The sequence below is a fragment of the Pangasianodon hypophthalmus genome, chromosome 8 (genome assembly GCF_027358585.1).
Source record: "Pangasianodon hypophthalmus isolate fPanHyp1 chromosome 8, fPanHyp1.pri, whole genome shotgun sequence".
Lineage (NCBI taxonomy): Eukaryota > Metazoa > Chordata > Actinopteri > Siluriformes > Pangasiidae > Pangasianodon > Pangasianodon hypophthalmus.
Window position 1 is genome coordinate 4,693,531 of NC_069717.1, and position 16,380 is coordinate 4,709,910.

Genomic DNA, 16,380 nt, shown 5'->3' on the forward strand with positions numbered 1-16,380 from the left:
TCTTTAAGATCTTGGGTGAAATTGTTAGCTACATGAGCCTTGTATTGATAGCAAACATCAGACACCAAAAATGTCTCAGCTGATCCGAGTACGTTTCGGGTAAACGGGATGAATCATAAATCAGATCTTTTCTTTTTCCCGATGAACTATCCCTGTAAATTATTCATTTAAGCATTGCACACATATTTAAGGTATTACGTCTGGTTTTAAAACCGGCCAATTAAAGGAAAATGCAGTATCATGAAACTGTCTCTGAAACCATTCTGCTGTTCTTTAAGTCTGAAACCTCAGGCTGATGCATTGCGCTTGTAAACTGCATGCTGGTTCAGTCCCTGTGATTCACACAGCACATCTTATGTGAAATCTGTTTTACTGTCAGAAACTTTTCTATATTCAAACAGACTATAAATAAAGACTGTTTAAACTTTGCTTGTTTCTCTTAGTTAATGCAGACTTAAAACACAATAATGTGTGACTAAAAACTGTCATTTTTCCCCTGTAATGAAGCTGTGATTCATATCCATTTTAATCAGCACAGGAAATATGCATGTGGTGAACCAAATGTGCCTGCTGTGCCTCTTCACTTACTCAGATTCAGAAAACAGGCACCAATTCATTTCCACATCACCAAAGGGGGCTGTGCAGTGTTTATTAAGTTCATTTACAGGAGATTCAGCCTATTTTATTCAATTTCATTAGTTTCATTACATTCAATTTTCCATTAGAGAACAATTGTTACATTGTTGTTTTAAGAGGAGAGCATGAAAACAAAAAATAGTAACTGAAATACAGAAAAATACCTGAAATAACTAAAATATTTAAATTAATTAAGGCAACATGGAAGCTGAGGTATAATACACCATTGTACACAAAAAAAAAACAACTTAAGACGCACTGATCTATATCAAACCAACGTACACGAGACCACACCAAAGATCTCATATTTACTTCTGTCTTAGTTTTTGGCATCACATTTACAGGCAATCGATGAAAAAGTTCCCCTTCAAGTACGAGCCACTTCTCCTCCCACTCTCAGATGCTGAAACACTTTTAAAGGCAGTTTGTTTACGCTTAATGATTCATCTGAATGAGTCGAATCATCCACTATTATCCAGTATAGAAAGAATAATTAGTAACATAATTAAGTTATCTAGTGAGGTTTGTGTTCATAACAGTGCATTAACTACCATCAATCAGTGTACATTTATAACACAGTGCTGTAACTCCAATCAGAATATTTTTCCTGGTCGGTTCTGGCTGAAGAGTCCTCGAAAATTCAGGTCTCGGGATATGAGTTCCTCTTCAACGTTCTCCAGAGCCCACTTGTGTTCGACGATCTCCAAAGCCTCCCATTCACTCTGAAACCCAGCAATTAAAGCAAAGGTGTCAGTGCTTTAAGAGGGAAATGTGAATTTTTAAGCAACTTCAGTGGTTTAAGAGGGAAAATATGAATTTCAGAAGAGAAGGAAAATCTTAAATATCAATCATCTTATTTGTGGCACTCTAGCTCACACCTATACACATACAGAGTCTCACTTACAGAGTTTCACTTTGCTTTTTAGTCTGGTATTACATTTAATTTGTATTGGGATGTAATTAGACCAGCACATACCCCAAAAAATAAAAAATAAAAATAAAATCAGCACTGCTGAATGTGTAATTTTAAACCACTGAAGAAGTTAAATAATGATGTTTTTAAATGCCTAAGTAACTGATTTAAAAAATGATCCACAATCATTTTTGCACTTTTACCTTCAAAGTATGCAAGCATCTATAAATATGTGCAAATTGGAATGCAACCATATCCATCGATCAAACCCAGCACTGAATGTGATGTAAGGAATAAAACACTTTTGGGTGTGCTGCTGTAGGAAAATAATCAACGACTGGGAGGTGTGCTGCAGCCTGACACTGCAGAAAAAGTGGAATTACTCTTAACAACCCAGAGTTGATTATTTTCCAATAACAACACATCCTGGTGTATTACTCCTCAGCAATTTGCCAACAATTACAATTTTTCATATATAAAACAATGACACTTCATACTTTAAAACAGTTTAAAGTAACATTTAATGTTGTGGAAAGTCCACAAAACAAGTTAGTTCCTGTTACCTTTAACCAAAACACACAACTACAGAGAAACCATAAAGCACAAACTCCCCTGTCCTGGACGCTCCCATGGTGGCAGAGTCATAACAGTTAAACACTTCTGTTTATGAAATTGGCTCTGAAGATTTATCATCTTTCTTGGGTGTTTGTGGAAATTCAACCACAGTGACAGTCGACAGTTTTTCCCAGACCACTACACGTGATGCACTTCTCACCTTGAAGGCCTTGTTGGGGTCCGGTGGCATGGCCATCGCCGCTCCAGTCATCTGTTCCTGCATAATTCTCGACTGATCAGCGGCTGCAAACACAAGAGCTATTCAGTTCATGGACAGCTGCTCAGACTGTAGTAACCATCATGCATGTCTTATGTTGAATAATTGAGCGATTACTATTAATGATCAAGATTAACCCTGCGTTCAGACTAGCAAGTGACAACGTGACAGGTGACTGTTCATTCCCTATGTACGGGCCGGGTTATACTTGACGCGTGACTTTGCATGCGCATGCAGAAGCAGCAGCAATGCGAACTGCAATATTCGCACACTCATATACATGCTTTATGTACATCTGGAGGATTAAAAGTGACATTCACTAGACGGAATACATCCCTATCCATCTGCTTTCCAAGTTTAATGTTTAGTGATTTTATGCACAGTGATGTTAAACATACTGACAAGCTCTATGAACTTTATGTCGTCATTGTGACGGTTGTCATGAGCTGCGTCTCAAATCGAAAACTCTGAGCTTACATTCAAAAGTAGCGTGAACAAATGGTAATTGTTGATCTTTAGAATTAATCAGACTAATATACACCTTACTGGTCTTATATGTATAATCGGTCATTTGTGATGGTCATTGTGACTTGAACGAGCTTACCGTTGTCCTGTCCGAGTATGAGAGAGTACATGCTCCGCAGGCCAAACACGTTGAGGAAGTACCACGAGGCTGAACTCACCCTGCAGGACAGTCACATACAGATTCAGACTATGTTTAAAGCTAAGTTCAGTAAAGCCTGATTTATGCACAAACACCAGTTAGTTTTTTCTACATCAGCATGTCGGACATTTGGATTACTGTTCTTCTGACAAATAAAGAAGAAGTGAAATCAAACCAAATCAAGCGAGGCGGTTTCAATAACGCACCAGGATGCATCCAGTGACACCAGTTCAATTCCCCTCTGCAGCATGGGTTTAAACCTCAGAGTCAGTGGAAAGGGAACCTTAGCTGTAGGACAGAAAAATAGTTAAGTTTGACCATTATTCCACAATCGAATGAAAATTGGATTCTTTTTTCTTTTAAGCACAATGTTTCGTGTAAGCTTCAGTCACACTACATACACAGTTTAGACACTCGATAGTCTACAGCAGAAATTCTCAACCAGCTCCTGCTGCTCACAAAATGTAATTATGGTGATGTACATAATAAAACACAACGTGACATACTGTTATAGGAAAAGAATCAATAACGGGTCTCGACGCGAATCAAAGTTTATATTTTTCCTGTAAAAGCACATACCAAAGTGTTTCATTCCTCAACAACTGCAATATTTATTAAATACAGAACAACAGATTGCAAATTTTATTCATTAATTGTTATGAAAACAAGTTAGTTCCTTCCATCACTTACATTATAGCAGCTATAAACAGTCGTTCCCTCATCAGCCTCTACTTCGTTCTCTCACGTGAAGTTAATAAGACGAAAAATGGCAGCTTTAGATGTTACTGAGAAACCGGAAAGCATAAACTCCCGTGTCACTGGAAAGCACTGACACTGGAGACTCCTTCCATAAATGTTAACTGAACATCTCCTTACAGAAAACTTCACCATATCAACAATTACGACAACACATTATTTCAGTCTGTTTATTATTAGCTTTATATTATGTGAAGCATCCTCCATACAAATCCCTGTGAATGAGCTGTTACTATGGAAACGATGACATATTAGAATGAGTGTGTTAATATTAACCTGTGATTTGAATTGCAGCTCGTGCTTCTGTTAGAGCTGCTGTTATAGAAAATTAATCAACACCTTTTGACCAATCAGATTTGATTCGACAGCGCTGTAGTGTAATAACATTTTAGCAATTATTCTACAGTTTACAAAAATATTGACTGTAGTAGCAGCAGAGCCCACCAGGGGGATTCTTTCAGGCTGAAATGCATCAGTAGACAGATTCAGGGCTAATCTGGAATATTGTGGAGAAAGATGCATTGCAGAAATGTTAAACATTTTAAACCCTTTTCATGAACCCTGAACCCTGAACCATGGATCAGTTCTGGTCTGCTGTACTCACTAGTGACAAATCCAGAGAAAGCCCAGTTGATCCATCCACCGATTAATATCATTGGCAGGACGTTGGTGAGATTTCCTTTCATCATGTCGGTCATCATGCTGGTATCTTTATAAAAAAAAAATTTTTTTTTTTAAAGACACATTAGCAGCCGATTTCAACGCAAAGCTACTCTGTGGTTAAGCAGATGTTCACTCCTTACCAGTTATGGGGTTTTTAGGAACCACTTTTCTCTTGACCTTCTTGAAGAATCCAGTTTCAGCGTTGTTAAAATAGTGTTTACGCATGGCGAATGACTGCAATGAGACAAAAATCAACGCCAAATCTCAACCCTATCCAGCCACAATCCTTCCCTATAGTGGTAGGAATGAAAAATGACCTGCTACTGTTTTTTTATAATCAAGGGCAGTGTGAAGGATCATGCACTTTCTTTGAGAAATTATAATGTAAAATTCAGGTGCTGACATTTTATTCGGCCTTGAATAAAGGTTTGGAGATTGATACCTGTTTGGGGAGGTACCTGCCGTTCTCCCTCAGTATGCGGCTGCGCAATAATACTTGGCTGCAAACATAGAAACAAAGGGACTTAACAAAACAACTGTAACACTAATACTGTTATTGTGAGAAATTACACAGAAAAGGAACAGTAGGAAGAGTATAATCACACTAAATAAACATGATGTTACCACATTTTGCCATTAACTTAATTATTTGGTTATGTATGTATCCATTAACTAAATGTTCGATTTAAAGAAGCAGTTAGTAATTTTTGAGTCCCCTGCTGCCTGCGAGGTGACTGAGTGTCAACATCTAGCTGCTTTTCATAGCTTCTTTTGTGGTGTCATTTCTCGCTCATTTATAAGTTTTGTTAGCAGACTACGAGATCGAAATGTTGAAATATCCCATACAGGTACATGAAGTAGGATTTGCAGGACATTTCTACCTGAAAACAAATGCAGCGGGAGAGTGACATCATAAATGTGCGACACCCATTCTCCTGCGAACACGATGTACGAAAATGGTGTATGTAAGATGATGTATGATCCCCATTTCCAACGACCAATCATTGATCGCCATTGTTCCCAACGACCAATCACTGATCGCCACTGTCCCCAACGACCAATCACTGATCGCCACTGTCCCCAACGACCAATCACTGATCGCCACTGTCCCCAACGACCAATCACTGATCGCCACTGTCCCCAACGAAAAATCGCTGATCGCCATTGTTCCCAACAACCAATCACTGATTGCCACTGTTCCCAATGACCAATCACTGATCGCCACTGTTCCCAATGACCAATCACTGGTCCCCATTGTTCCCAACAACCAATCACTGATCGCCACTGTTCCCAACAACCAATCACTGATCACCATCTTTCCCAACGACCAATCACTGGTTGCCATCGTTCCCAACAACCAATCACTGGTCACCACTTCTCCCAACAACCAATCACTGATCGCCATCTTTCCCAATGACCAATCACTGATCACACTGGTTTATTTCCAATGACCAATCACACCAGGGTAATTCCTTCCTCATTCTTGGTGAAGTTTACAGTAATAAAAGCAGGTTATTTCATCCGTAACAGTCTCCTTCATGTCAGTGTCCTGCTTACTCACTATCACTGCTTCATTTTGTCTTTTTGTGTTATTGATAAAAATTTTTAAAAAATGGTATTTTATAAATACGTCAACAGTTTGTGGTGCAATCACCAAAGAGAAAGTCTTTCTGTAAGAAATAAGTACCGTTCTAGTTTATTTTACTCAAAGCGTCTTCAGAAAATCTTCCTTCTTTATGTAACATTTTGATATGCCATTAATCATGATTCAGTGACTATGTAAATCAGGTTAGTTGGGTTTTTTCGTGTATATTCCTTGGTATTTTATTGTCTCTGTCTGTTGTTGGGGGTCTTGTTATTTTGTGGTGGGGTTTTTTTCCCTCTAGATTTGGTTTAAAGAGCTTACTGTGAAGCAGTTTGTAGCCTTCCGTATAGAAAAGTGCTACATAAATAAAGTCCTACTGACTGTCTTGTGACGTCACGCGGCGACTTTTCGCACGCGCATTAGCTACTTTCCCCTGAAAAGCGGTGCTGTTAGCAGTGTAGTGAGCAGTGTAGCTCCTGTAGTTCCTGAGTCTCACCTGTCAGACACCTGTTCCAGCTCCACCTTCTTGTCACTCTGGATGAGCTTGGTGACATAATGCCGCAAAACTCCAACTAAAAATGTGATGAAGACAATCGGCAACACGACCCACACACGGATACTGGAGTCCAACAGCAGCTCGGGTCCTGCCATGTTAGTCAACTTTACACTTTTTTTTATTTAATTTATAGCACAGACGAGCTAATGAACTGGCACGCGCATGTGCTAGCTGTCTACCAACTTCCTGTCGTAGTTTAACCAACAAAGTTAAAAATAAACCCCGGGGACTGTGTTAGCTAAGTTAGATAACTACCATAAATACTTTTTTAACTTCCTAACTCATGGCTTTTTAAAAGAATTTGCCATATATTCCACGTTTTAACAAACAATTTCTGACGTTTCAGCACCGAAGGAAACGTGCTTTAAATTTAACCACTGCTAGCTACTGTAACTTCACCTTACAGTTTGGCTGGATGAATCCCAAATGGGTCCCTTTTGAAAAACTAGCGCACTACATAGGTTGTTGTAACCGTTATAGTATCCCCTACATAGTGCACCTATATATGCTGCAGGAGACTATTTGTAACTCAGCCATTGCGCGTGCTGTGCTGCGCTGTGAGTAATGTGCGCATGCGCCAAAATAGTGCGCACGCGTGGGTAATGCTGTTCGGTTCCAGAAACGTAGGAGTCGACTCTGAGTCAAATGATAGAAATTTACGGAGTCGATTCTAAGAATCCAAAAATCGATTCCACACAAAACTTAAAATACGTCACACGACGGCTTTATGGTAAGCCAGCAAGGTTATTGAAGATTAATTAATTATTTTTTTTTAGATATATTTCAATTTGTTTCCAAAGCGTTCGAGTTGAATCTCGATTTACAATGCCGGGAATCGGAGGATTGTTTTTTGGAATCGACTCCCGGATCTACGCTAAATAAACAACTAGCTTTCTGATTCTGAGTCTAATGATGGAATCTACAGAGTCGATTCCATACCCACTTCTCTCGATTCCAAAACTTAAATAGGTAACAGAAAAGGAGGTCTTGTAAAAGAAATAAACAGTGCAGTATTAATTTCCAATGCCCGGAATCGGAGAATCGCGTTTTTGGAGTCGACTCCCGGATCTACGCTAAACAGATAGCTAGCCAGCTAGTTGTCGCTAACTTACTTGCTATTTATTAACTGTTGAAAATGCAGCGCATATTTAAGCACCCTAATTAGCGTCGGCCGTTGTTATGAAAGTGTGTTTAAAAAAAAAAAAAAAAAAGAGAGAAAAGAAAAGAAAGCGAAGGACGTAGCGTAGTATTAAAATATTGACAATCTAGTAGAAGCGTTGTATTTACTTCCGGGTGATTGGCAAGGTATTTCCGGTGTCTTGTCAACAAGTCCGAATTCCTATATGGCATGCGCTTGACTCACTGCTTTATCAATATTTAGGGTTGCTTTTGGTTTAAAAGCTGTAAGGCTGTGACTTAGAAAGAATAAGGAGAAAATAATCAGTGCTAAATATTCCCCTAAATCTTCTGGACTGTTGCTACTTTGCTAATAATCATCAGTAATGAGAGTCTCACATTAGTACAGACGTCTACTGTTACTGTAACAGAGATCTTCATCATCAGCAGCTTCTTCTTCTTCTGCTCAGTGATCTGTGATTATTCACTTCACACAATGACCTCTGGAAAGCCTAACATTAGTGAAAAAGTCCTGCAGTATGAATCCTTTATCAATGATGTCCTGAAGCGAGATTTACAGTAAGTATACAGTACCATGTGCTTTTTCAGCTTCAGTGAATGTGCATGTGTCTTAAACTTTTCTTCCTGTACATCATTTTTCTTTTCTTTTTATTTTTTTAGGAAGGTTTTGGAGCAGAGAGATGGCGTGTATGAAAAAATAGCACAATACCTTCAACTGAAGAATACAATTAAAAGTATACAGGTACATTATATATTACTCTTTTACTCTATTCCCATTTCTCCTCCGATTACCTTCAAACCAGTAACCGATATCTTCACCTCTTTCAGGAAACTGGCAGCAAAGAACTGAAGACGGATGTTGATCTCGGCTGTAATTTCTACGTTCAGGCTCATGTGTAAGTGATGTTTCTTGTCCACCTCTTAACTATAGTTTGGATGGAATCAGACGGTGTTATGGAATCTGTGTAAATTGACCAAGAGTGAGTGTTTTCTCGACAAAAAAAAGCTGTGCACACAATACTATATACACACCTCATCTTCACTGTAAATGAATTCCTCTGACATTTATTATAACCGCTTGCTGTAAGGTTTCAAGTTGATCGATGGACCCGGCTATAAACACAAATTCAGGAATAAAAAGATATTTTAATTCCTTTAAAATATTGTCTGTGTTTTATTGTTTTGTGTGAAAACTCAGCTGATCCCTGATACTGATTTTGTTTGAGTGGAAAATAATATAAGGGAGCAAGCAGAGAGAAAAATATCTAATCACACAATACCTGAAGACATTTCTATGATGCATTATGATGTGTAGGTTTGCTATTAAAAAAAATTTAATTCATTTAATTTTAATTTTAAATTTAATTCAAGAGTTCACCAAGGCTGATAGATAGATAGATAGATAGATCACTTTATTAATCCCAGAGGAAAATTCAAAGCTTACAGCAGCAATCCAAAGCAAGCAAGAGTATTCAGAATATTAAAACTAAACGATAAACATAAAAATATTCAGTAAAAAATGATAAAATATAGTATTGAATATAGAGTATAGTATAGTATAGTATACCTTTTGAGTAAATGTGAAAAGTGTCAGTGCGAATGTATTAACAGTATAAAGTACAGGTATAAAGATCTTAAAAATATTTAAAGCTGAAAATGAAAAAAAGAAATCTATAAAAATTAACACAAAACATGCTTCCAGAGTTTTGTTTCTTAAAAAAAAAAAAAAAAAAAAACACAACAATGTGAAGAAAAGATATCACAATGCCTGTGATATCTCATAGCAGTGCTTTATCACAAACTATAAATCCATAACTAAATCATATCGTCATATTGCTTGAACTTTACTCCACTGGGTATGACAGAATGTTTCCCAGGACACGGGTGTATGTTAACAGGTCATGTAACAGGGTGTAAGATACATAATCTTTTCACTCACCGCTAAATTGCAACTAAAACCACAGGGATAATCCAGTAATAGAAATCACTAGTAAGAACATCTCACTGATTTTGGATTTCCTCCCATTTCAGGCCTGATACTTCCAAAATCTTCGTTGCTGTTGGATATGGATTTTTTCTCGAATTGACTCTTTCGGAAGCACTGACCTTCATAGAGAAGAAAACCAGCCAGCTTACAGAGTAAGATCTTCTTTCTTCTTCATCAGTGATATTTATTCTCATCCATGTGAATCATTCGTGGTTTTTTTTTTTGTTTGTTTGTTTTTTTTTTTTAAATTTGTTTGCCGCAGGTACAGTGAGGTTCTTACCAAAGATGCAGCAAAGATCAAAGCACACATTCGCGTGGTTTTGGAGGTAGATCTTTTCACTTCAGTTTGGATGAAGCTTGTTTATTACCTCTGACGAATGTTATGAGTAAAACGTCCTTTTCCCCGCAGGGCGTAAGGGAGCTACAGGGTCTGAAAGATCTTCCTGAGACGACGAGACGGGAGGTGTTTTAAGTACCTCACAGCGGCGCATTGACATCCTTTCTGCCTTCTAATACGCAACACACGGCTCCAGCGTGTTTGGGCTTTGTACTGTAAAGTGATATGTATGTCAATGGCACTTTTTTTTTAACAGGTTTTACTGTTATGTTACAAAATGGATTCAATAAAGTGCAGCTTATTTTGACTAGCTGTGACTACAGTAATGATCTTTTAGTGACTGTGAAGATGCCTGCCTGAGATGGTGACTAATTGCTTTTTGCAAAAATATATGACTCATAAGCTTTGGTAATGATGTGGACTCTTGATGTAGTCACCAGATTATTAGGCATCGTGCGTTTCATCTGTGCGTACAGACCATACTCAACACCTTCTTACTTCTCATGTAAATCCCAGAAGAGAATCAAGCATGGAGTGTTATATGCTTGTATTGTGAGTCACCTTGAATAAAAGTGTCTGTCCAATGAATACATCATCTATGTTACGTTTGCGTCAACTACGGTCATGCGAAAATCACACAAAAGGGAGAAAGGGAGAGTACAACGCCCAGTGTTCAGCATGTGTTTCACCTGTTTATGAAAAAAAAAAGACACAAAACAACAGTGTGATTGAGAGCTTTAATGCAGTGAGTGGAAATAAGCATTTTTAAAAAATATTTCCAGTGCATATATCCACTTCGTAATGTGTTTTCACTTTGTTCTTATAAATATGAACAAAAAAAAAGTATTTATTCATAAGAATAATCAAAGATATGTATAAAAGAGTCCTGATTTGCAGTTCCTGCTGCTTTCAGGTCGTCCTGCAGCTCTTTTCGAGTGACCGCTTTACTTTATGCATAAAAATAAACCAGGTGTTAGATATAAATGCTTCAAAAAATTCTTGTGCACCTGGTTTTGTTAAAAAAGATGTTGCCAATGGGTTGGGAAGATTTCATGCAACAGGTAGCAATCATGGTAAAGGGTTTAGGAAGACCTAGCCTGAGCAGCAGAGTGGCGCAGCGGAAGCGTGCTGGGCCCATAACCCAGAGGTCGATGGATCGAAACCATCCTCTGCTAAGTGTTTTTTTTTTTTTTTTTTTAGGGCAGTGGTGGCTCAACTGTTAAGGCTCTGGGTTAATGATCAGATGGCTGGGGGTTCAAACTCCAGCACTGCCACTGGTGGGCCCTTGAGCAAGGCCCTTAACCCTATCTGCTCCAGGGTTGCTTCCTAAGCTGGGACGTATGAAGAAAAGAGTTTCACTGTGCTGTAATGTATATGTGACAAATAAAGGCTTCTTCTTCTTCTTCTTCTTCTAATGTTCTCAGGCACAACATTATTAAAGAACATTAAAATGGAAAACATAACGAATACCTTAAACATCTTAAATACCTAGGGCAGTGGTAGCTCAGTGGTTAAGGTGCTAGCCTACTGAGTAGAAGTTCATGAGTTCAAGTCCCTGCACTGCTACTGCTGGGCCCCTGAGTAAGGCCCTCAGCCCTCAACTGTTGTATAAAAATAACATAAATGTAAACATCACTGTCAGTGCAAGACAAGCTAGCAGTCAGTGGAAAAGAGTTGTATGATGACCTGAAAGCAGCAAGAACCACATTGAGGCAAATCAGAACTCTCTTACAACAAAACAAATGTAGAACCTTTTGGCAATAATTCAGCTTGTCATCTTTGGAGAAAGAAGGGTTGTGTGTATGATCCCTAGATGCACATCCACAGTGAGGTACAGAAGTGGGAAACTGAATCTGGGGAGAAGACAAGAAAATGATGACAAACCTGCCGCCAAAATAACACAAGACTGGTTTCTAAAAAAAGAAGGTGAACGTGCATCCTGACTTTATTTATGGAGGATTTTGAAATTGCAAATCCATCAGCGGGACCCTCGTAATCTTGGGAAATTCCACATTCCACGTTCTTCCAATCTTCCAACTTTCATCTTCCTTGAAAATGTGAAGCGGACATCAATTACAAGGCACCAAAAAATTTCTACCCACAGTTTATACACTTGATTAAGAACCAATCAGTTCATTTCTTGTTGTTGATAATCGGTAAATGATTAACTGTACCAGCTTAATAAATATTCATATGCTGAACTTTTGCTTCTGCACCATGAGGAAGAGAATGAGGCGTTCTAGCTCGGCTCCTTCAGCATCACTGTGACGGATACGCTGTCACACTAGTATTCGGTTGCCATGGAAACTAGATGTTGAATAGTGGCAGCAGTGTAAGACCTGCTTCCTGAAATAGATTAATATTTCTTTCTTACAAAGACGCATTGATCCAAATGGACAACAAGCGTGCATCACACATTTAGCATGACCTTCTGTATGCGTACATGCATGCAGCAAGCGTGCAAATGCAGATGAATAAGCTGGATTTCTACGTTAGTAAAAATAAAATGGGTCAAAAATAACGTTTACACATTTTCAACTTCTCTTAAATGCAGCTTGTCAGGTAAGACCGCAAAACGTGGTCTCGGTGTTCCCGGGATAGACTCCGGATCCACCACAACCCTGACTAGGCTAGAGTGCTTTCTGAAGAGCAATGAATGTGAATTTTACTGATTCAGTGAATTTCGAGAGAGACTCATTTCTCGTAGAATTACACAACATTAAATGTAACTGTAAATGGTTAAAAAGCACAACCTGTTAATTGTTAATAAATAAAAAATTGTAATCACTTAGTGTAAGGCTGCATCACACCAACCTGCCATTGATTATTTTGCTGTAAGACCGTGGCTGGGTAAAGCCCTGTTGATGGGCATAAGCCCCAGGTTGGACAAAGCTCCATGGTGGACAGAAACCTTTAGTTGGACAAAGCTCCATGGTGGGCAGAAGCCTCTTGTTGGACAAAATCCCCATGACGGGCAGAATGATCTCATCAGACAAAGCCCCATGATGGGCAGAAGCCTCTTGTTGGACAAAATCCCTAGAATGGGCAGAAGCCTCTCTTTGGACAAAGCCCGACGACGTGCAGAATGATCTCATCAGACAAAGCACCATGATGAGCAGAAGCTCCTGGTTTGGTAAAGCCACAATGAAAGATTTCACATTGAGAAAATCTGTTCACACAAACTCGAATTTGTAACTGTTGGGAATTTTGTGAGCCCTTACTTTTCTCCAACCAAACCAGGAAGTGAGGCAACAAAGCTGGCAACATAATGCTGAGGATTATGTTGAGGACACCAAGTGAACCACATACTTTCCACTCTGTTAAATGTTAGATATTAGTTGACACATTATAGAACCATGTGGACACCTGACTATTTCACCCATATGTGGTTCTTCCCCAAAATATCTGCCACAAAGTTTGAAGCACACAATTGTACAGAATGTATTCGTATGCTGTAGCTTTACAGTTTCCCTTCACTGGAACTAAGAGGCTCAAACCTGTTCCAGCATGACAATGCCCCTGTGCACAAAGCGAGCTCCATGAAGACATGGTGTGTGAAGGTTGGAGTGGAAGAACTCGAGTGTTCTGCACAGAGCCCTGACCTCAACCCCACTGATCACCTTTGGGATGAACTGGAACACCGACTGAACCCCAGACCTCCTCACCCAACATCAGTGCCTGATCTCACTAATGCTCTTGTAGCTGAATGAACACAAATCCTCACAGCTACACTCCAAAATCTAGTGGAAAGCTTCCCAGAAGAGTGGAGCTTATTATAACAGCAAAAAAAGTGGGATGAGATGTTCAAAACAGCACATATGCATGTGATGGTCAGGTGTCCACAAACTTTTGGCCATATAGTGTATATGATAATGCTGGTTAGTGAATAAATAGTAGGTAGTGAATATAATCTACAAACAGTTAACCTGTCAGGGGTGCAAAAGTATTGGCACCCCATGCAGCTGCTCCCTGGGTGCAGGAGTCCTGTTCTGTCAGTGCTAGGTTTAGGGTTTCTTTTCTTTTTTTTTTTGTTGTTGTTGTTGTCCTCTCATGATTGTCACATGCATAATACATTATTGTCATCCTTCTGCTTTTCATCTTTTCACTCGCCTTTTTTTTTTTCTTCTTTCACTGACGTCACGTGACGCAGGCGCCCCACAGGGACTCCTCTGAGCAGACAGACAGAGAGAGAGAGAGAGAGAGAGAGAAAAGTGAAATGTCGAAGTTAATGTGAGCGCGCTGGAATACAGAACCGGAAGCAAAGCAAAGTGAAAAAAAAAATAGAGGTTTTGCTAATAAAGACCAGGCACGTTGGGTAAACTTTAGAGAGCTTTAGAGGTGAGGTTTCATTTTATTGTAGTTTTTTTTTAGCCATGGTGGGAAACGAGAGGAAATTTTTATTGTATTTGGGACTTGGATGAAACTAAAAATTACTTCAGCACCAACGGAGTAGTAGAAGAAGAAGAAGAAGAAGAAGAAGAGGGTCGCTAACCATTTAGCTAACCATTTTAGCGTAACTAACTCCCATTTTTTAGCTTCTTCACTTGTCATATTCCTAGTCCAGGTGTTGGAGAGATTTCTATCCTCCTCATTTTTTCTGTTGAATCCAACACCAGGCGAAAATTAAAGCACCCTGAGAGTGAGAGAGAGAGGGAGAGAGAGAGAGAGAGTGAGGGAGTGAGTGAGAGAGAGTGAGGGAGTGAGTGAGTGCCTTAGCAGTGGGGAGTGTTGATAAGCAGCTAGCTTGCTATAGCTAACAACATTGCGGCGGCTAACATGGAGGAAGAGGTGCCTGGATGTGTTAGCATCATGGCAGCACTCTTACATAATCCTCCAACAAAATCGCGCTCGTTTTTGGCTTCGTTTAGACGCAGAAATGTGGACTTGGTTTGATTTTGTGGGCTGAAATCAAACAGGATCAACGCAAACATGGATTCCAACCCTCTCATAAGTGGTGAGTTATTTCCCTCTTGTTTATTCATATTTCTTTTTGTGTGTGTGTGTGTGTGTGTAGGTGTATGTGTATGTGTGTGCACTCTGTACTCTCTCTACAAGTAAAAGAGCCACCCAGACTTTAATATATGACTATAATCATGAATCCATGTGGACTTGTGTCATTAAGCAGTGCTGATATTCTTAGCTAGCACGCGAAGGAAGAAAACAAGGCTTCAAGTTCACACCTTGCTCAATGCATACTGATTTTTATTTGATGTGCATTGCGCATCAGTGCTTTGCAAGAGAAAAAGAGGTGATGAATGAGTTCTGGTTTGTAGTGCATGCTTCCTGATTGGTTTGCATGCACACGCTGGTTGCTTTTATGCCAAAATCCCCTTTAGCTACCTGTTGGACATGCATTCAGAGTGCTTCAGCGTTGCTCTGTGACAGACATGTGAAGATGTTTTACATGATTTATTCATCTTCTGAAAGTGGTGGGTGTGGAGACTGTTCCAGGAAAGCTGGTTGAGGCACCAGATCATCGCAGGGTAACACACACGAGTCTCCAGGGTGTCTCCCCGGCACGTTTTTGAGAGGCGGAAGGAAACCGGAGAACCCGTAGAAAACCCAGACAGACACAGAGAACGTGCCACGCAAGTTCAAGATCAAAATACGAGCTGTGAGGCAACAACGTGACATGTTTCCACTTAAATCTGATAATCGCTTCTTGATAAATTCAGAAGTTGTCATCAGATTTCAATCTGAAAACTTTGAGGCTGACTCAGTCCAGCTCGATCTGACCAGCGTTCAGCTGACGAAAACACACATCAGGCTGGTGGCTTCGTCAGCTGATAGACTGTTTTCCATTTTCCTTATTGCCTGATGAAATTGATTAATAAATGTTTGATATTCTTAATTGGCTTGCTGATTTTCATGAAACAACTTCATTAGTAGTGTTGACTCTAAAATAAATGCTTTCCATCTACTAGCACTTACCAGCATGATGTTTCTTTAGATAGCTGGTAGCTGGATTTTTTTTTTCAGCAGAAAAAGCGTTAATCTGTACATTAACATCAGCAAATAGTCCTGAAGTGGAAGAATGCGAAATCTGCTGTCTGACTAGACTCTTGCAATGATCTTATAAAGCTTTTTGTCTTTTTGTGCTCACGACAACAGCCAGTCTTTGGCTGTTAGTTGTGTTAGTTGTGCCACAACCTTGAGAAACCATCACAAGCGTTAAACAAGTATAGCTGCGCCTCCGCAAGTATGGTGTCTGCTTTAGCCAACATTTCCAAACTTGCTCACTCGCTATATATAAAAAGCTTTGCTGAGAGGGAATCATTTATCTGTGGAGCAGAGAAAGCTTATAAATCAAAATA

General features: G+C 39.3%; 3 protein-coding genes and 1 non-coding gene across 8 annotated transcripts in view; 3 read left to right on the top strand and 1 right to left on the bottom strand.

The window, feature by feature from the left end:
* Positions 1 to 612: 612 nt before the first annotated feature.
* Positions 613 to 6,705, bottom strand: zgc:86609 (TMCO1/EMC3 family protein). The gene is made up of 8 exons (XM_026927922.3): positions 6,546 to 6,705; positions 4,907 to 4,964; positions 4,605 to 4,698; positions 4,406 to 4,510; positions 3,252 to 3,333; positions 2,986 to 3,065; positions 2,325 to 2,407; positions 613 to 1,358 (listed from the first exon to the last, which is right to left on the bottom strand). Exons 1-8 carry the CDS (start codon positions 6,698 to 6,700, stop codon positions 1,230 to 1,232), a joined length of 786 nt encoding a protein of 261 aa, XP_026783723.1. The 5' UTR covers positions 6,701 to 6,705; the 3' UTR covers positions 613 to 1,229.
* On the top strand, positions 6,561 to 10,654 carry uxt (ubiquitously-expressed, prefoldin-like chaperone). 3 transcript variants are annotated; one of them, XM_026927924.3, is made up of 7 exons: positions 6,561 to 6,700; positions 8,192 to 8,300; positions 8,403 to 8,484; positions 8,571 to 8,638; positions 9,774 to 9,881; positions 9,992 to 10,055; positions 10,139 to 10,654. In XM_026927924.3, the coding sequence occupies exons 2-7, from the start codon at positions 8,218 to 8,220 to the stop codon at positions 10,199 to 10,201; spliced, it is 468 nt and encodes a 155-aa protein (XP_026783725.1). In that variant the 5' UTR covers positions 6,561 to 6,700; positions 8,192 to 8,217; the 3' UTR covers positions 10,202 to 10,654. The 3 variants fall into 3 exon arrangements, with proteins under 3 accessions (XP_026783725.1, XP_026783724.1, XP_026783726.1); XM_026927923.3 differs by lacking the exon at positions 6,561 to 6,700 and adding an exon at positions 7,202 to 7,335; XM_026927925.3 differs by lacking the exon at positions 6,561 to 6,700 and adding an exon at positions 7,468 to 7,574.
* Positions 10,655 to 11,169: 515 nt separating this feature from the next.
* Positions 11,170 to 11,241, top strand: trnam-cau (transfer RNA methionine (anticodon CAU)). The gene has a single exon. It is a non-coding gene; the product is annotated as a tRNA-Met (tRNA).
* Positions 11,242 to 14,246: 3,005 nt separating this feature from the next.
* The window catches only part of elk1 (ETS transcription factor ELK1), a 33,534-nt gene continuing 31,400 nt past the window's right edge, over positions 14,247 to 16,380 (top strand). For 2 of the 3 annotated variants that reach the window (XM_034306665.2, XM_053236247.1), the window contains exon 1: positions 14,247 to 15,020. In XM_034306665.2, the coding sequence (XP_034162556.2) occupies positions 14,996 to 15,020 (25 nt within the window). In that variant the 5' untranslated portion in view covers positions 14,247 to 14,995. The remainder of the gene's footprint in view (positions 15,021 to 16,380) is intronic. The other variant, XM_026927951.3, reaches the window with a different exon arrangement.